General features: G+C 38.7%; 1 protein-coding gene across 1 annotated transcript in view; it reads left to right on the top strand.

Annotated features, from left to right (window-relative positions):
• The window catches only part of LOC140732128 (uncharacterized), a 205,073-nt gene that overhangs the window by 99,163 nt on the left and 84,905 nt on the right, over positions 1 to 21,005 (top strand). Inside the window, exons 24-32 of the mRNA XM_073054312.1 lie at positions 1,960 to 2,045; positions 2,839 to 2,960; positions 6,048 to 6,236; positions 7,099 to 7,275; positions 9,727 to 9,907; positions 11,103 to 11,242; positions 16,440 to 16,547; positions 17,852 to 17,942; positions 20,349 to 20,525. Coding sequence (XP_072910413.1) covers positions 1,960 to 2,045; positions 2,839 to 2,960; positions 6,048 to 6,236; positions 7,099 to 7,275; positions 9,727 to 9,907; positions 11,103 to 11,242; positions 16,440 to 16,547; positions 17,852 to 17,942; positions 20,349 to 20,525 — 1,271 coding nt within the window. The remainder of the gene's footprint in view (positions 1 to 1,959; positions 2,046 to 2,838; positions 2,961 to 6,047; positions 6,237 to 7,098; positions 7,276 to 9,726; positions 9,908 to 11,102; positions 11,243 to 16,439; positions 16,548 to 17,851; positions 17,943 to 20,348; positions 20,526 to 21,005) is intronic.

Here is a 21,005-nt window from a genome sequence, read left to right on the forward strand (position 1 = left end):
CTACTCACCATATCCACTGTTGATCCCTTGATGAGGACTGGTGTGTATTCCCTCGATGTCACCTTCCTGAGACTTACAGAGATAGCAGACAGTTGCAAGAAAAATGAAGTTGCGATAGTAGGTGATTTTAACTTTCTGGATATTATACTGTAAAAGGATTGGATGGGATAGAGTTTGTCAAATCTGTTAAAGCAAATTTCCTTAATCAATATACAAAGGTCCCAACTAAAGAGAGTGCAATACTGGCTCTCCTATTAGGTAGCAAGGCAGGGCAGGAGACAGAAGTGTGTGCAGGAGAAGCTTTAGATCCAGTGATCGTGATTCCAATATTTTCAATTGTGGAGAAGGATAGGTCTAGTCCTTGGCTTGAGATTCTAAATAGGAGAAAAGCCAATTTTGATGGCATCAGAAAAAATCTGGAAGGAGTGGATTGAGATAGTTTTTTGTTCTGACAAAGGGATGCTTGGTGAAATATAGAGAGTACGCATTCTGTATGTACCTATTAGAATAAAAGTGAAGGCTAGTAAGTGTAGGGAACCTTGCTTTTTGAAGGATATTAAAGCTTTGGTTAAGAAGAAGAAGACGGAGATGCATAGCAGGTATCAGTGGCCAGGAACAAATAAGGTGCTTGTGGAGTTTAAGAAATACAAAAGAACACAAGAGGAAATCAGGAGGGCTATAACAAGGTATGAGGTTGCTCTGACAGACAAGGTGAAAGAGAATCTCATGGGCTTCTACAGAGATGTTAACAACAAGATAGCAAAGGACAAAATTAGTCCACTTGAAGGTCAGCATAGTCAGCAATGCATGGAACTGATGGGGGAGATCTTAAGTGGATTTTTTGCACCTGTATTTACTTGGGAGATGGACATAGAGTCTACAGAACTGAGGCAAAACAGAGTGATATCCTGGACACTGTACAGAAGAGAAGATACTTGCTATCTTGAGGTATATTAGGGAAGAGAAGTCTCCAGGGCCTGATAAGTTGACCCTGCAGACCTGTGGGAGACTGGTGAAGAAATTGCAGGGGCTCTGGAAGAGGTATTTATAATGTCCTTTACCACGGGTGAGGTGCTGAAGGACTGAAGGATAGTTGATGTTCTGTTGTTCAAGAACTGCTCTAAGAATGAGCTGGGAATTTATAGGTTGGTGAGCTGAGGTCAGTAGTGGATAAGTCTGGATAAGTTTGTGAATTGGAGGGGTATATAGGGCTATAGTCCAGGAGTGGGTCATTGGGACTAGGCAGGATATCAATTTGGCACAGACTAGATGGGCTCAAGGGCCTGTTTCTGTGTTGTGTTGCTATATAACTCTATGACTGCAAATATTTGTGAGTTTGCAGATTCTCGTCCAATAGATTGCAATGACATGGCTACTGAAAGTCAGGTTTAGAACTACAGAGCCTGTCTTGGAGCCACTGTTCGGAAGCACAGACCCCTGTACTAGGCATCTAGGAATAAACTCCCATATCATTGCTTCCATTCAGTGTTGCATCCAGAATTCACTTTCAATGCCAGGCTGGAAGTGCGGATTTTTTCTGAAGACTACACAATGACAAATTCCATTCTTAGCGACTCCGATAATGAAGCAACCCACACTTGCTGACAGCAAGACCAATTTCCATTTGGCCATGGGTGATAATTAGCAAGTAATTTTGTGTAAGACTAGTGTCTAGTGATGACCATTTCCAACAACAGAGAACGTAACCAGTTATGTTCATTATTCAAAGGCTGAAACTTTCTTCCTAATTCTGCAAGTGACATCCCATCACCTACAAGACATAAATCAATGATTATTAAAAAAATATATTGTAGATAATAGTTTATATTTCTAGTTTCATTTCATAAAATTAGGCCAATATACAGTATGTGTTGCTAATTTTCTGCAATACTTTTAGTATTTGATGTCAAAGTTAACTCTTGTCAGATGCATTTTTAAAAATTTTTTTAATCTTTCCAGATTTAAATATGCTGTTGGAAGCCTTGGAAATCTGCCATCAAATAATTCTATTATGATAATACTTGACAGCATTGGAACTTTTCAAGGTAATACTTCTAATACCTTCATAGAATTAGCACTGTCTATTATGAGAGGCTATATTCAGCATCAAACCATTAAACAATGGCTCAGGTTTTGTATAAACAGTAATGGCGAGACTAGTATTTTAATGGAGTAAAACCGCACAGAGACGTCATTGTTTAGAGGTTCATTCCTGGTCAGATAAAGCACTTGAAGGTGGAGGCAGCTAATAGAGTTGACATTTGGAAGTAGAGTAGAATATGCTACCAGCAGTCAATTTTCTGCCAACTAGGCATGAACTTCCAAGTCCTCATATCTACATAGTTATAATTATGTGTGGAAACTCAGAAGTTATTATTTGCGATATTCCATTACAATAATAGTCCTTTTCAATTTACTTGGCAATGTGATTGGTTGCCAACCCTCATTATAACAACACAGTGACCACTTTGCATTAAAAGGGACTTTGCTTTTGTTCTAATTGTGTTCTTTCTTGTACAGTTTTGTATAATTTATGTTTTCCTTGTGAATGTTGTTTCTAATGTTAAGTGCCTGTGATACTGCTGCAAAAAAGTTTATCATTGCACCTATGTACGTGAACGTATAAACTTGACTTTGATGTTGATTTACTATTGGGCAGATAAAAGATTACTGACATAGGTAATCCTTCAATCCAGGAATTGAAGGAATCTGAATCTTACTGGATAAGCCAATGCTTTTGGTTCAGGACTCTTTTCCCTGTGCCATTTTTGTACATGATTTACTTTATTTGTAATCTCCAACAATGTTTATTCAATATGCCCATGATTTTTTGAATAGATTTACACTTAGAGAGCTGTGTGCAAAACTTCACTACTTTGAAAGCAGATTTACAGAAGATAAAAAAGTTCTCACTTGAAACCATTGATGCATTACTGAAGGCAAACATCAGTATTTCAGAGGTAACTTCCCTGATTTGATATATTGGACTCAACTATTATTCCTTCCTGAATTAACAGGCTAAGTGTGAATATATATATATATATATATCTATATAAAAAAGACTGTGATCAATCTGTTTCATCTCTGCAAATAGTCAGGTGATATTTTACAAGCAAACATTGGACACTGGTTTTTATCTGTATATAGGGAGCTTGAAACTACTGAAAAGTATGTTTGGCATAATTGTTGTTATTGAGGCATTGATTGAGAATCAGTAAGTTATGTTGCAGCTTTAGAAGACCACATTTGGAGTGCTGCGTCACATTCTGAACACCCCATTATAGGTGAAACCACCTTGGGTTTCCTTGGCTGCGTAAGTCTAGGGAAGACAACCTCTAGCCCCGCCAAACTCATGAGATTGAGGCGCACTTGATCCCACCCCAAACCCTGGTTTGTGTGGATGCTGTGTCATTTGCTACCCTGTTACAAATTAATGCCACAAAATAACAGACAGTACACTGTATATGACTAAAGGAATTATATTTATGAATCTTAACTGAAGGGTTAGTAAACAATAACAAAAAGAAAAGAGCCCATTTTAATTAAACAGTCAAATGTGCACAAGTTGGAGCTCATCTTGAACTTCTCTGTCACTCACACACTGGGCCCTCAGTCAACGTGAAAGCACACACCACCTTGCGAACATCGCTTGCAATCCATCTCAAACAAACAGGTCTCCCACTGGATTGTATGCTATGACTGGTTTTCCCCAGTGTCTTCTCTCTTCATCCCCTCTTGAACAAAAGCCCCAAGCCCAACCTTATTGTCCTTCAACAAGAAAACCTCCCACTACTTGGACGGCACACATTCCACATCATCCCTTATCTTCAACAATAATACAAACAGGCTGAAAGTAGAACAGCAGCTCTTACAGAACTGCTAAATGAAATACCTACAGCATAACAGTAAAGATGTGAACCATGTGTACATAGGAAAGACGCACAGGCTTTGGGAATGGCCCAGAATGCTGCTAGGGTTTAAAGAGCAGGTTCTACGAGGAGAGGTTGGACAAGTTTGGATTGTTAGCTCTGGAGTGGCAGAGACTGAGGGGAGATCTGAAAGAAGTTTATAAAATGAGAGGCACAATAGTGTAGAAGCCAATATATTTCTCCCAGGATTGAAAAATTACTATAAAGCTGTAATAAGAAATTTAACAAAATAGATAAATTTTACCTTCATCAAATCTCCCCTCATTCTTTCCTGGAGTGTAGAAGAATGAGGGGCTATTTGATAGAGGTATATAAAATCATGAGTGGTATTTTCCACTGATTTCACCCCTCTTTTTCCACTGAGGCTGGGTGAGGCTGGGCGAGACTAGAACTAGAGGTCATGGGTTAAGGGTGAAAGTGAAATGATTTTCACTCAGAGGGTGGTTAGAGTGCAGAGCAAGCTGCCAGTGGAAGTGGTGGATACGGGTTCAATGCAACATTTAAGAGAATTTCGGATAAGTACATGGATCTGAGGGGCATGGAGGGCTGTGTCCAGGTGCAGGAAAAATGAGACTAGGGAGAATAATAGTTTGGCATGGACTAGATGGGCTGAAGGGCCTGTTTCTGTGCTGTAATTTTCTATGACTATATCTAATACTAGAGCCATGCATTTAAGGGGAAAGGAAAAATGTTCAAAGGATATGCCTGGAAAAGTTTTTTCTCACGCAGACAGTAGTGGATGCCTAGAATCTGCTGCCAGTTGCTGGTGTATTCATATACGACTGAGGTGCTTAAGAGGTTCCTAGACAGGCACATAGATATTGCAGAGAATGGAGTGATGTGGAGCATGCATGGGCAGAATGGTTAGTGTAATTAGACATTAGTTTAATTAGTTTAGCTCGACATTGTTGATGCTTGTTGGTTAAATGCATTGTATCCAAGGGTTAATATTTTGGTAGAATGCCACTATTATGTGTGTGTGGTCATCAACAGGACTAAAATACATCCTGAAGCTAACAAGTTTTGAAATCATAGCTATGCTTTTTATAAACATGAGAAGCCAGATTGTCAGCCATATTTTCAAGCCATAAGTTTCTAACTTATAACATTTAACGGTTTTTGATAGGCAAAGCTCTCTGACCATCAAAACTCAATTCTTATGTTGCATTTAAAATAACACATTCTTAATTGTCAATTAAGAACTTCGGTAATTTTGTTTTTTTGAGTCATGAAAGTGCTTTGGCTACATTTGTTAGCTTAAATGTTGCCATAATATATCATAACCATTATCTTCAGTTAAAATATCATCCTTTTGAAATGTTATTTTTAAAACAATATTTTTCATTATTATTCTGATGAAATCCTGTTTCAAACCAGGAACTCTGGGTGATCTCTTGTTGATGGTATAGCTGGCTTGAATAAAATATTATGGGAATCAAAAATGTCAACAGATTGATTTTGAATACAGACTGATTTAAAATGAATAAAAATTTGTAGGATCTGAATCAACCTTGGGCTCATTTTTATTGCTAGTTTTTAAATGTTTCTGCGAGTACAGAAACAATTGAAGGTGCTATAGTCAAATGGAAGAAGTGTTATGATGCACTTTATAATGCAACTGAGTATAAATTATGTAAAACAGGAATAGCAGAAAGTTTTATCCTGGAGGGGTGGTGGGTAGAGGGGCACTACAGTAATGTAGTAGTTAGCACAATGCTATTGCAGCTTGGGGTGTCAGAGTTCATTTCCAACACTGTCTGTGAGGAGTGTTTATTCTCCTTGTGACCGACCATATGCGCTTTCTCCAGGTGCTCCGGTATCCTCCCATAGTCCAAAGACATTCCGATTAGTAAGTTAATTGGTCATTCTAAATAATCCTCTGATTAGGCTAGGGTTGAATAGGTGGGTTGCTGGATGATATGGTTCATTGGGCTGGAATGGTCTTTTGCCAGTTTTGTCTCTAATTAAATAAAGAAAATAAATTCCTATTGAGCCATTCTATAACACCTTCAATTTCCAAACAAAGATAGCATTATGCTTTGCATTTTTCTGTTATATTGAAGTTTCAGATGGTTGCCAATTATTATTGATGAAACCTAAGGATATTTTTTTTTACAGTTAGTCATTCATGCTCTTGCTACTGCTGACAGATGTGATGAGACAAGCTTGCGCCTAATGTTAGCTTTTCCAAAGGACGTAAATATTTCAACTGTGACTGCAGAACTCTGCACCTTGACATTTTGGGACTGTTATAAACTTATTCTAACAATCAGCCATAACGTAGATTTGAGGTGCACCGCTTATAAGGTAAAGCAAACACTAATTCATACAATCATGATTATTACTTGTTTTTCTTCATACCATTCCATTCTATCTTTGTGATTAGTGTAACTGTTACATTAAACTGCAATACCCTGTCTCTTTGGTTTGATGTACTGTCTTCCCAATATCTGTCAGAAAATCAAAGCAGCTGCTGAGCCTGTAGTTTTTGGTACATTTTAAACATTGTTTTGTTTGAAGGATATGTGAAGTGGATAAATTTAAACACTGATCTTTTGGCAATGGCAGCAGAGATAAAAAGTCAATTCCCAAAGTTCAGAAATGTAAAACAAAACAGATTGAATGCGCTATGTTGTAATTAACTCCATGTAGTTTGTAGGGGAGAGAGTATTCAGTCTATCATGCTTGCTAGAACTTGTATTTACTCTCACTGAGGAGATTTCAAATTCATTCTAATATATTAAAGGGATTTATTCTGCTTTACCTGGCAATGTGATGAAATCCAAGTCAAGCCATGTGGTTTTAGCATTGCCCACCAGGTCCAGGACTAACCCCTCAGTATAATTACCTGGAGCAGCTCTGATAATTTGATCCAGAATTGTTCCAGGTTTCATCACACTAGTTTTACATCAGCCCCAGATATGAGCACTTTGCCCAGAAATGGAATGATTACACTCAAAATAATGTACTAACAAGAAAATGGAGGGATAGAAAATGGAGCATGAAGAAAGATATTTACATTATAATGTTATTGTATCGAACAACAGCGTGTATGATTTGTGGAACTAATACATTTCGAAGTTGACAATGAGCTACTGAATTTTCACTCTGTAGCAGTAGGTTTCAAATATCCTTCGGTAAAGAACATTTCATATTGTGCTTTTTCCAGGCCTTTCTGCCAATGATGATGTCCCCTCAGGCAAATGAGATAATGAAGAACATCCTGGAAGTGTTCTCTGAAATTACCTCTCTGGCATCAAAATCATTACAATTCCTGGAACTCATTCCCGAGCTTCTAGATACTGTCAGGAACATGAATCTTCCAGTAATCTTTGAATTCGATGAGGTACAAGGTCTTTACTAAAATGATTTTCAAAATATTACATTCAATTTTTCAGTATTTTAATGGGTGATATTTAATAATTTTGAGAACATGCATCTTCCTTTGTTCCAGCTGATGCTCCAAGAACTGCCATCTGGTAGCTTGTTCCTTCCCATTTATATACTTTTCATTTTCATATAATGAGTTTAAGTAGTGTATTTATAGTGTTATTTATATCTAAGTTTACAAAAAATCAATAGAGGTGGACTATGTGAAACAGAAAAATAATAAAAGTAGCACACACAAGATGCTGGAGGAACTCAGCAGATTAAGCAGCATCTATGGGAAAGAATAAGCAGTTGACGTTTCAGGCCGAGGACCTGAAGAAGGGTCTTGGCCCAAAACATCGATCGTTTATTCTTTCCCATAGATGCTGCTTGATCTGCTGAGTTCCTCCAGCATCCTATGTGTGATCCTTTGGAATAACAGAATCTGTAGAATTTCTCATCTTTTTTAAATCATAAAAGTGAAGTTTTAGGATTAATAGATACCTTATTGCTTTTTGGGAGTTGTCAATTGACTATTAAACTGTCTACAGGGCTTGGACCTGTTTTTGTTTATCTGAAAACACTTGGATCTGTTGGGTTGAAGATGCAAAGCAGACCCAGAGCTGTTAGGAGATCGATATGATTATAAACAGTATAAAAGATGGTTCTAGAATAGATCTGGTCACCACCAGAGTTCACTTTACCTGAGAATCGCCTATTTAAAAAAAAACTAAATGTAGTGTTTAGATGCTCCTGTCAACAGAACGGTGACTGATTAAGGCACACTTGGAAGATGGTAAGCAATTCTAGTACCACACTTTAGGAAGGATGTGATTATGCTGAGGGTTCACCAGGATGCTTTCCTGAGATGGAATGTTCTACTTGTGAGGAGAAATTGGAAGGACTTGGCTTGTTTGCCCGACAGCAGAGGCAGTTAAGAGGTCTAAATAGTGAAGACTACAGAAAAACTTTCCTCTTATCAGGACTGAATAAAACGTAGGCTTAGGGTAAGGGGCAAGAGGTTAGAGGGGATCTGAGGGAGACCTTTATCACTCAAGAGAGTGTTGACTACTTTGAATGTGAAAGCAGTGTTACAGACAACATTTAAGCATCCAGACAAATACTGAAATCACTAATCTTTGCACCATGCCAGAAGATGAAATTAATACAGATGTTGCCCAATGGTTGCAATGAACATGGTGAGCTGGATGCCCTGTTTCAATGCTGCATGACTGCAATTCCAAGAAAGCATAGGTTTAAGGTGACTGGTACAAATTTTAAAGTGGGTTTGAGAGGCAAGATTTTTTTTACACAGCAAGTAATTATATCTGGAGTACATTGTCGGTGAAATATTGAAGGTGCATGACTCTGAAATAGGCAAAGTGGAGAGGAATGGGGTTCTAATGCAGTCAGATGGGATTAGTGTTGATGGACTAAAAGGTCAACATGGATGTGGTGGGCCTAAGAGCCTGTTTCTATTCAATTCATCCCTATGATTCCCATATGGAAAATGACTCTGACCATCAAGCACACTTTTGCACTGATCCTACACCTGTCTCATTGTTTTTCTCCAAATTTCCAGTAATACCTGCCATCCCTATACCAAGTGTTAACATTGACTTGCATACTAGGTGCAATTTATAATGGCCAACACTCGTTTCATTGAGATGTTGACGGAAACTACAGCTCTTGTATGTCAGGAAACGTAGAGGAGGATTGCCCCAAATGCAGAGCAACAGATTCAGCAATGAACAATAACTTTAACAATGAACAGCAAAATAACAAGCCACAAAGCAAGAGAGAACAGATACTAAACTCACAGGCAACAAGGTAACCGAAGGTGAAGAGCAATTCATTGAGGTTGACTGGTTCAATGTGGAAATGGCTGCAGGTGATGAGTTGGAAACAAGTATCAGGAGACTCCTGTTAGCTTGGTGGAGACTGGGAGGAGCTTTCATGGGCAGGCCTAACACTGTATGAAATCCATATGGCCATGAGGAGAATATGCAAACTTCGTACAGAAGCATTGGAGGTTGGGGTTGTATCTGGATCATTGGAATTGTGAGGCAACTGTTCTACTACTGGCTATATCACTTTGTCAGCCCAGCAAGTGGAAACATATTTGGATCTTAGGAAAAAGGAGTTTATGCAGACAAGAAAAATGTATCATTGACTGGAAGAAAGCATTTGTCCTCTTTATATATTGGGTTTCCTCAGGCTGGTAAAATTGAGGATTAAAATAACTCCTCCCAAGTTCCAATCTCAAAGATGAGTTAAATATTTGTTGCTGGAAATCCACCGGTTGCACTCCCAAACCCAACCCTTCTTTGCCCTTCCCCCTCACTTAGCCTAATGTATAGTAGTGCTCATCTTTTTATTCTGAGAGTCTGAAAGGTGACTGACATGATATGTTTTTCAAACTATTCAGAATGTCCAAACAAGGTCATTGGGAGATTCTTCCTCCAATCCGCGGGATGCCATCTTCAAAGGAATTTGTAAAACAAAATCAAGCAGCCTGTTTGGTGATGGATTGGCATTCTCAGAGCTCCCTCAAATTAAAGAACTCACTGAGGAAGATTACATCAAGTACAAGATTCCTACAAATACCAGTAAGGAAGCCATAGCCATATAGAGGACTAAAACGGAATTGTATGGTGTATAGTTAGAATCACCTGTTTCTATTCAGGTTAAATGACTTTATTTCATTTTGTTAAAAATTATATTTTACAATGGTCAAAATTAATGCTTGAGAATCGTGTGGATCAGAAATTGAACAGACATTGGAACAGAATAGAGTGATGCCAGGAATAGAAAACAATAATTGCAAGTAATGGATGTTGATAGGAGAAATAAATAAAAGGCAAGCATGTGATCAGATGTAGAGCAATAAGTGGGACAGTATTCTGAAAGGACATGGGATTCTTCACATGCTACTTCCACAGTTCTGGCAGGATATACATACTTATTGCAACAACATACATTTTTAAGAAGTATTATCAATTTCAAATTCTATTTGATCACAGGAAATAACTAGCCTATCAATTTGTGGTTGGTAGCAAAGAAATTACATTCATCTTTGATCTTAACCGAAAACTCCCCACAAAGAGTTAGGGACCTTTGTGGCAAGATCTTCTAATGATCCAATGTCTATTCCTATCAGTTATGAACTCAGCAAGATACTTGCCATCCAGCAGCTATGAAACTTTAAACATCACCAAGCTGGGCGAAAAGAAAATCATGATAAAGATTCGCAGTACACCAGAAAGCAAGAAGTATAGTCATAAGCTAACTTCTTGTACAATATAGACTACTAAATGAAGAATGAAATGTACCTATATGATAAAGTTAGAAATTGATATACATATAAGCCACTTTAAAATTATCTTTTGTTTCAAAGTCCTCTGTATTTTGAAGAAATTGTAACATAGACATATAAAATATTTGGAAACACTTCATTCTGCACACTCTTCAGTAAACTCTTGTAATATATGTATTTAACCTAAGTAGAGAGTCCTTCAAAATTTTGATTTTGAACACATAAATATATTAAGGAATTAAATTTCATTTGTGATAGAATAAATGAAATGGAGGCAGAACATTTAGTGCAATTTTTGAGAGTGGGTTGACTGGTTAAAGAGGTCAGAATTAGCCAATACTTGCCGAATAAGTGCCAAGATTTTGGATTTTTTTCTATAGATTTTATATGTGAGCTGGATGTGTAGTCAATTGAAACTTCAGATTAATATAATCAGTTGATGTGAAAAGGTCACTAATTCTGCTTTTTTAAAAAAAATTATATATTAGCTCCTTACTGCATGGATTTTTATGAGGATATTCTGAAAGCACCAAATGGGGCTTTGTTATGGACTTTCCTGAAGCCATTGCTACTTGGTGAAGTGCTGTTTGCTCCCAATACATCACAAATCCTGACATTGATGGAGAAGGTAAGGGGATGCAAAATACTGGATATCTCACAGTTCTTCTTCATTGAACTCTGTGTCTGGCATTTGGGATAGATCTTAATAATATGCAGCAATGCCCAAAAAAGACATAGTAAAAGTAAATGAATATAGATTCAGGAGAGGATAAACTTGGCTATGTTTCACCATTGAAAGAAGATTTTTAAAATGCAGATGTTAGAAATATGAAACAAAAATATGCTGCAAACATTCAGCAGGCCAGTCAGCACCTGTGGAAAGATATCACCTGAACTGCAGATATTAAAATTCTGAACCCTGCATTTGTAAAATTGTCTTCACTAAAATAATTGTAAGTACCAACTGCTTATCTGTTTCTTTCAGCATACCCATCTTGTCATTATGCTGTTACTATACTTACTTTAATTATGCATGCAGTATCTTTGCTGCTAAATTTAAACTGATACATTAGCTGACTGCATAGATCAGTGCAGCCATTTAAAAATTTTAAAACAGAGGGAGACCTGGCTAAAATAGATATAAAGTCATAGAAAAGTACAGCACAGCAACAGGCCCTTTGGCCCATCTAGTCAGTGCTGAACAATTTTAACTGTCTAGTTCCAATGACTTGCACCCTGACCATAGCCCTCCATAACCCTCCCAACCATGTACCTATGCAAACTTCTCTTAGAAGTTGAAATTGAGCTTGCATGCACCACTTGTACTGGCAGTTCATTCCACACGGTCATGATCCTCTGAGTGAAGAAGTTTCCCCTCACGTTCCTCTTAAACATTTCAGATTTCATCTTTAACTCATGACCTCTAGTTGTAGTTCTACCCATCTTCAGTGGGGAAAGCCCTCTTGTATTTGCCCTATCTATACTCCTCATAATTTTGTTTACCTCTATCAAATCTCCCCTCATTTTTCTCGTTGCTGGGAATAAAGTCCTAACCTTAGATCATAAGATATAGAAGCAGAATTAGGCCATTTGGGCCATTGAGTCTGTTCCAACATTTCATCATGACTGATCCAATTTTCCTCTCAACCCCAGTTTCCTGACTTCTCCCTGTATCGCTTTGTGCCCTGACCAATCAATAATTTATCAACTTCTGCCTTAAATATACCTTAAAGTCTTAGCCTGCACAGCTGTCTGTGGCAAAGATTTCCACAGATTCACCAATCTCTGGCTAAAGAAGTTCCTCCTCATCTCCGTTCTAAAAGGACAACCCTCTGAAATCTTGAAACCATTTTCTTAACAATCAACTCCAAATTCTTCCCAACCACTGAAGTAGGCTAACTGGACTGTAACTTGCCACAGAAGGCAAAGAGTGGTTGTAGGTAGGTCATATTCTGCATGGAGGTTGGTGACCAGTGGTGTGCCTCAGGGATCTGTTCTGGGACCCTTACTCTTTGTGATTTTTATAAATGACCTGGATGGGGAAGTGGAGGGATTGGTTAGTAAATTTGCTGATGACACAAAGGTTGGAGGTGTTGTGGATAGTGTGGAGGGCTGTCAGAGGTTATAGCGGGACATTGATACGATGCAAATCTGGGCTGAGAAGTGGCAGATGGAGTTCAACCCAGATAAGTGTGAAGTGGTTCATTTTGGTAGGTCAAATATGATGGCAGAATATAGTATTAATGGTAAGACTCTTGGCAGTGTGGAGGATCAGAGGGATCTTGGGGTCCAAGTCCATAGGACGCTCAAAACAGCTGTGCAGGTTGACGCTGTGGTTACGAAAGAATATGGTATATTGGCCTTCATTAATCGTGGAATTGAACTTAGGAGCCAAGAGGTGATGTTGGAGCTATATAGGACTCTGGTCAGACCCCACTTGGAGTTCTGTACTCAGTTCTGGTCACCTTACTACAGGAAGGATGTGGAAGTCATGGAAAGGGTGCAGAGGAGATCTACAAGGATGTTGCCCGGATTGAGGAGCATGCCTTATGAAAACAGGTTGAGTGAACTTGTCCTTTTCTCCTTCGAGCGACGGAGGATGAGAGGTGACCTGATAGAGGTGTATAAGTTGATGAGAGACATTGATGGTTTGGATAGTCAGAGGCTTTTTCCCAGGACTGAAATGGTTGCCACAAGAGGACAGAGGTTTAAGGTGCTGGGGAGTAGGTACAGAGGAGATGTCAGTGGTAAGTTTTTTACTCAGAGAGTGGTGAGTGCATGGAATGGGCTGCTGGCAACAGTGGTGGACGTGGATACAATAGGGTCTTTTAAGAGACTTTTAGAAAGGAACATGGAGCTTAGAAAAATCGAGGGCTATGGGTAAGCCTAATAATTTCTAAGGTAGGGACATGTTGGGCACAACTTTGAGGGCCAAAGGGCCTGTATTATATTGTAGGTTTTCTATGTTTCTAATTTCCTTTTCTTCAGCCTCCCTCCCTTTTTGAAGTGTGGAGTGACATTTGCAATCTTCTAGTCTTCTGGAAACCTTCCAGAATCTAGTGATTCCTGAAAGATCATTATGAATGCCTTCACAATCTCCTGAGCTACCTCTTTCTGGGGTGTACAGTATCAGGTCCAGGTGACTTATCTACCTTCAGACCTTTCAGTTTCCCAAGCACCTTCTCTCTAGTTATGATAACTTCACACACTTTATGCCCCCTGACACTTGAACCTTACACCATGCTGTTAGTGCCTTCCACAGTGAAGACTAATACAAAATACTTATTCAGTTCATCCACCATTTCATTGTCCCCATTACTGCTTCTCCTGCATAGTTTTCCAGTGGTCCAACATCTACTCTTGCCTCTCTTTTATACTTTATGTATCAGAAGAAACTTTTGGTATTCTCTTTAATATTACTGATTAGCTTACCTTCATATTCCATCTTTACCTAAATGAATTTTTTAGTTGCCGTCTGTTGGTTTATAAAAGCTTCCCAGTCCTCTAACTTCCCACTAATTTTTTCTCTATTATGTTTTCTCTTTGGCTTTTATGTTGGCTCTGCCACCTCCTTCTATTCAATTCAATCTTTCAACCTATTAAGTCTTTCCTTATAACTCCAATCGCTCAGTCCCAGCAACATCCTTGTAAATTTTCTCTGTACTCTTTCAACCTTACTTCCATCTTTACAATAGTCAGGTGACTAAAATTGCACACAATGCTCCAATTTAGGCCTCACCATCATCTTACACAACTTCAACATAATATCTGATCCCCTGTACTCAATATTTTGATTTATGGAGGCCAATGTGCCAAAAACTTTCTTTACAACCCTATTTACCTATGCCGCCACTTTCAATGAATCATGGATCTGTATTCCCAAATCCATTTATTCTATTGTACTCCCCAAGTGCTCTACCACTCACTGTGTAAGACCTACCGTGGTTGGACCTGCCAAAATGCAACACGTCACATTTGTCTGCATTAAAATCCATTGCCAATTTCAGCCCATTTTTCCAGCTGGCCAGATCCTGCTGCAAGCTCTGATAGTCTTCTTCACTGTCCCCTACACCCCCCATCTTGATGTCATCCACAAATTTGCTGAACCACTTTAATATCCAGATCGTTGATTTACAGTAGATGACAAACAACAATGGACGCAGCACTGGTCCCTGTGGTACTCCACCAGTCACAGGCCTCCAGACAGAGAGGCAACTATCTACTACCACTCCCTGGCATCTCCCACAAAGCCAATGTCTAATCCAATTTACTACCTTATCTTGAATACTGAGTGACTGAACCTTCCTGAACAACCTCCCATATGGGACCTTGTCAAATGCCTTATTAAAGTCTATGCAGACAACATCCACTGCCTTGGCTTCATCAATTTTCCTGGTAACTTCCTCGAAAAACTCTATAAACTGTTTAGATGTGACATACCACACAAAAACTATGCTGACTATCCCTAATCAGTCCCTATCTATCCAAATTCTCATACATCTGGTCCCTTGGAATACCTCCCAATAACTTACACACTATTGATGTCAGGCTCACTGGCTTATAATTTCCTGGTTTATTTTTAGACTGATAACATTAGCAATCCTCCAATCCTTCGGTACCTCACCTGTCACTAAGGATGATTCAAATATCTCTGCTAGGTCCCCTGCAATTTCTGCACTAGCCTCCCATGGTGTCTGAGGAAACACTTTGTCCGGCCCTGGGGATTTATCCACCCTAATTTGCCTCAAGACAGCAAGCACCTTCTCCTCTGTAATCTGATTAGGATCCATGATTTTGCTGCTGTTTTGCCTCACTTCCACAGTCTCTGTCAGCCTCCCGAGAAAATACAGATGCAAACAAGCCATTTAAGATCTCCCCCATCTGTTTTGGCTGCACACATAGATTGCCATTCTGATCTTCCAGAGGACCAATTTTGTCCCTTGTAATCCTTTTGCTCAGTATATCTGTAGAATTCTTTCGGATTCTTTTTCACTTTACCTGCTTGGGCAACCACTTGCCTTCTTTCAGTCCTCCTGATTTCTTTCTTGTTCTCATGTCTCGTATACTCTACCGTACCTCATTTGTGCCTACCTGCATTGTTTATACTTCTAATTATCTCACTGAAGAAATTATGTTGCCCCTTGTTTGGAATAATTTTTAATAGTCTTTTGGCTACTATAGAAGATGGGGTCAATTCTGGCGAACACTCAGTTATTTCATGAGACTGAGTTAATATTCCTGCTCTTCCTGGTCCCATACAGATCTAAAACATATACCAAGACATATACCTACTTTTAGTAAAGATTTTCCAGTAGGTGCTTGTAAAATATTCATTACGACCTCATTATGACAGGAGAAATATGCTGCATTGAAGTTTCACCCATTTTTGCACACAAGTTGGAACTGGTGTACTACTATACATCAAAGATCCCATTTTGGATATCTAAACAGTTTCCTGCCTGTTTTGGCTGCAGGTATTCTGCATGTTGAAAATTAGGTAAACAAGCACACAAGATCCACACTGGAACTTAAGGATGGAAACTCCTAACTGCCTTTTAAAAGTCACCCACGGTTACCAAACTGAAGCCAAACATAAAATTTGGTTCCTCTCTGATTAGATGCTGCCTAATCTGCTGAATATTTCCAGCATCTCTGCTTTTTATTTTTGGCTAAAAGTTAACTCCTTCTTCTCAGTGTATTACTGCCGCAAGATACACAATGTTTCCAAACTGATCTTGATCCTTTAACTAATTTCATATAATAAATTTCTGAAGTGTACTGTAGTTGCAATTCTTGTCATTGTTTCTTTTCTGTATTTTATCTAGGCTAATAGGTTACTGAAAACAGTTGAAAACTTGACGACGTATTCAAAGTTGTGGCTGAAAGCTACAGATATTTTTGTTAAAGAAAACTTTATGTTAAATGGCCTTAAGGCAAGTAAAAAGTAACACTGCTCTATTTAATAGAACATAAAAGAGAAGTATCCATTTGAATATTAAATTCATATTTCATAATCTTGTAAATTAACTTGAATAATAGAAATTTTGTTCTTAAAGCAGTCACAAAACTAATTGTGTTGAGCATAATACCAATTTTGTATGTGCTTAGTATTTTATCGTACTTCAGTGCCACAAATGCCATACAACAGGCAAATGTAGTAGTTACTCTGTATCAATAAAATCCTATAATAAAAATTAAATGAATAATCAGTTAATAATTTTTGGTGGTATATAGAATGTTAGATATCAAACCAGGAATAGAAGTTTATTCTTGGTCTCATGCACCATGCCCCAAGAACCAATTTCACCCCTACCCGGTTATTGATCTGGAATCTTTTTGATTCATTAGAACAGCCAAGTAGGACCATAGCATGATGCTGACATATTTTCCCTCTTTGTTTAAACATTCATATTTCATTTCAACATGTTGCATCCTTGTGATCAAATAGTCCTCCAATTATTCTCCAGTACAAAGTGTAATTTCCTTCACATCCTTGAAGTGTTCTAATCTGAACGCAGTAACAGAAGTAATTTGATGCAACTATTTTAAATATTTCTTTATATAACCATGTAACAATTACAGCACAGAAACAGGCTATCTCGGCCCTTCTAGTCTGTGCCAAACGCTTACTCTCATCTCGTCCCACCTACCTGCACTCAGCCCATATCCCTCCATTCCTTTCCTGTCCATATACCTATCCAATTTTCTTTTAAATGACAAAATCGAACCTGCCTCTACCACTTCTACTGGAGTGCAGTAGAAACATTATGGTACAGAAAGGGTTAAAGCAAGCTTTCAGTCCATTAGAGTCTATGTCAACTGTTAGGACAATCTCATCAATCTCATTCCCCCACTCACTTCAATAACTTTATCTCACATACCTATCAATTCCTACCAAGTCACACTAAGGATGATTTACATTGGACAAGTAAACTATCAGCCAACACATCTTTGGGATATGGAAGGAAACCAGAACACTCAAGGGAAACTCAAACAGTCATTGGAAGACATGCAAGTTAGGTTTCACATAAAGAGCAGCAGAAATCAGGATTGAATGCAAGTTGCTGAAGTTTGTGGCAGCAGCACTGATTACTGTGATACTATATCACCCTGTAGTTCCCTTTGTGATTGTTCTCAACAGTACATCCTTATTTAATGAAACACTATGTCAATTTTAATATTCCATTCGAGGCACTGTATGAATGAGCTTAACATAAATAGATTTTTTTTGTTATAGGAGGCTTTGCAAAACAGTTTCGTACGCAACTTAATTCAGAGCCAACTGGATACTGATGTTGACCAGCTTTTGAAAACTTTACAAGATTATGGTACAGTTCTGATTTTTGTGGCTCTTTATTTTGTGCTGTTTTGCCTGCTTGTATATTTCCATTCTGTACTCAAGGGTGAACTTTGTTCTTTGGCTACCCCACCTCTGGGAGCAGTGAAACACATTTCTCAGATGTATGCATACCTGTCTGTTAGATCTAGGTTTTGAGCTGCCTGTCTTGGAATCCCTCCAGTTGCTGGAAGGTCCTAGAATAGTGACACATTGTTAGATTTTTTCGGGCACCCATTGCTCGGATGCTGCATAGGTGACAGGGTGGTGTCTACCATAGGAGGTGTAAGGCGCTCCTTCCCTCCGCTAGCTTGCAGATCACCCTTGGGAAAGGTGTAGTTCTTGCTTAGCCCGGGAAGCCATGGGAGCAGGTGGTATGAGCAGCTGGTGCATATCACAACTCCTGGTTATGTGACCACTGACGCCAGGCAGACAATCACTGCAGAGTATTGATAATGACTGAGGTCACCCGTCAATGCCCAGAAGAAGGCAATGGCAAACCACTTATGTAGAAAAATTTGCCAAGAACAATCATGGTCTGGGAAAGACTACGATCGCCCACATCATACAATAGAGCACATAAAGAATGAATGAACATATGTAGTGAAATAAAAGCAAGTGGTTAAAGTTCTATATGGTAAGGATTCTGGGAATAGTTAAAGGGATATGAAGAAATGTAGAGTTCTTCTACAGATGGGGAAGAAGGAGCTGAACAGATTGGGAATGGATTATTTGTGAGGCGGTATGCTCCTTCAGCTCTTTATGTAAGGCTGCCGTGTATTTCCAGTACATGGGCTCTGGATTCTCAAAGTTATCCCCACTTTGAGTGGATATGGACCAAAGGGTTGTAGGTATCAGTGGAGATGCTACATTTCTTCAGAGAGGCTTTGAGCACACTCTTGAATCTCTTCATCTGTCTGACTGGTAATCTCTTCCAGTGAGGGAGCTTGGAATAGACTATCTGTATCATAACTTAAGTATTGGCGTATGAAACAACCTAGTCTGCTGAACTCAGCCAACTGAGTATAATTGGAGTATCAGTGTTTAGGATATTGGCCTAGGAGACAACACTAGTGTATGTTTTGTTTTGTTACCCTTTTAAGCGAATTTGGTGGATTTTGCATAGGCAGTGTTGGTCGTTTTTTTAATAGTTTTGTGAAATGCCTATTTTAGGCAGCCCAGGTCTCAGAAGCATATAGATTGGCGTGAATCATTATAATTTTCTGTGATGGCTGAAGTCTAGATCTTTAACTCACTTGAATGACTCAATTTGTAAATGCATCTCCATTGAAGTGGATGGGTGAGGGGCAGGCTGTAGAAGTGGTGGAGTGGACCAGAAAGTTTTTGTTTGATGATATCAGATTAGGGAATAGGTAGCGCAGTTAGCAAGTGAGAACAAAATCAGTTCCAGTTGTGACTGCTTTTTTAACAATTCCTTGTGAAACTAGGCATGTTGGTGTCTTTTGATGCAAGAATCAAGTTCAATCTTAGCTTGATATTATCCTTTAAGTAAGTACTATGCCAGTGCTTTCAAACTTCAGACAGTTAGAATAGGTTTTTAGAAGCTGCTCTGAAGAGATGTTCTGCTATTACAAACAAATCAGGGAGAGGAGGAAGAGTATGATATCAGAATCAGAGTCATTTAATATCACTGACATATGTCTTGAAATTAGTTAACGGTGGCAGCAATACAATGCATTACATGATAATATAGAGAAAAAAGTAAATGACACTAAGTATATGTGTACAGTAAATAGTTAAATTAAAAGTAGTGCAGAAGCAGAAACAATATTGAAAAAGTGCGGTAGTGTTCATGGGTTCAATGTCCATTTAGGAAAGAGTTCTGCATCACTGAGTGTGTGCCTTCCGGCTTCTGTACCTCCTTTCTGGTGGTAACAATGAGAAGAGGCCATGTCCTGGTGTTGAGGGTCCTTTAAAATGAATGCCACCTTTCTGTGGCAGCGCTCCTTGATGTCTTGGATACTACAGAGGCTAGTACCCAAGATGAAGCCAGCTAATTTTACAACTTGCTGTAGCTTCTTTTGATCCTGTGCAGTAGCCCCTGTCCCCACTCCCCCATACCACACAGCGATGCAGCCTGTCAGAATGCTCCCCACTGTACACCTGAAGAGGTTTTGGAGTGTTTTAGGTGACAAACTAAACCTTCCCAATCTCCTAATGAAATATAGTTGCTGTCTTGCCTTCTTTATAGCTGCATCGATATGTTGGGACCAGGTTAGATCCTTAGAGATCTTGACACCCAGGAACTTGAAATTGCTCACTCTCTCCACTTCTGGTCCCTCTATGAGGATTGGTTCATGTTCCCTGATTAATATCATTAAAATTAATGATGTTCTATTAATGTCAAATTTAAGCATGAAAACTTTATATTTTTCAGAAAATGTGAAGGATCTTGCTATGAAGGACCCAGTTGCAAAACAGATCACTGTTCTCTCTGAGTTGATGATTAATGTCTCATCCTGCATATTAATTAAACGCTTCATACCAATGAAATCTGAAGAAGACCTGGAGAAAAGAGTACATGAGCTCATGAGGGAGAACACCTTCCTAGCTAGTAAGTAGACAATAGACAATAGGTGCAGAAGTAGACCATTCGGCCCTTCAAGCCTGCACCGCCATTTTGAGATCATGGCTGATCATCTACTAAGAAAAAAAATACAATTTAGATTGCCACTGTGCTATTTTTGGTGGGGGGGGGGTAAGTGAATGTTGGGGGGGGTGGTAAAAGCATAAGGATTTTATCTCATTCTATTCATTTTTTCCGGTGGCTTATATTAAAGGGTAGTTCATCATCCTTTGATGATTCTTTCCATGATTGCAAATTAATTTAATATAGGTAAAAGCCAAAAGCTTTGAACTTATAATGTGGGATTGACATGAGGAATTTTACTTTATTGCTTCAAAGAGATATTAACTCAATTATAGCAACAAGTTAGTCCTGCCATTTAAATTGCAGAAAGAGAAAAAATTTAACCTGAAATTTCACTGTTGTCTGCGGAACCTTGAAACACAAGCAACAAGCACATAAATGCTA

Source organism: Hemitrygon akajei, chromosome 8, assembly GCF_048418815.1.
Source record: "Hemitrygon akajei chromosome 8, sHemAka1.3, whole genome shotgun sequence".
NCBI lineage: Eukaryota > Metazoa > Chordata > Chondrichthyes > Myliobatiformes > Dasyatidae > Hemitrygon > Hemitrygon akajei.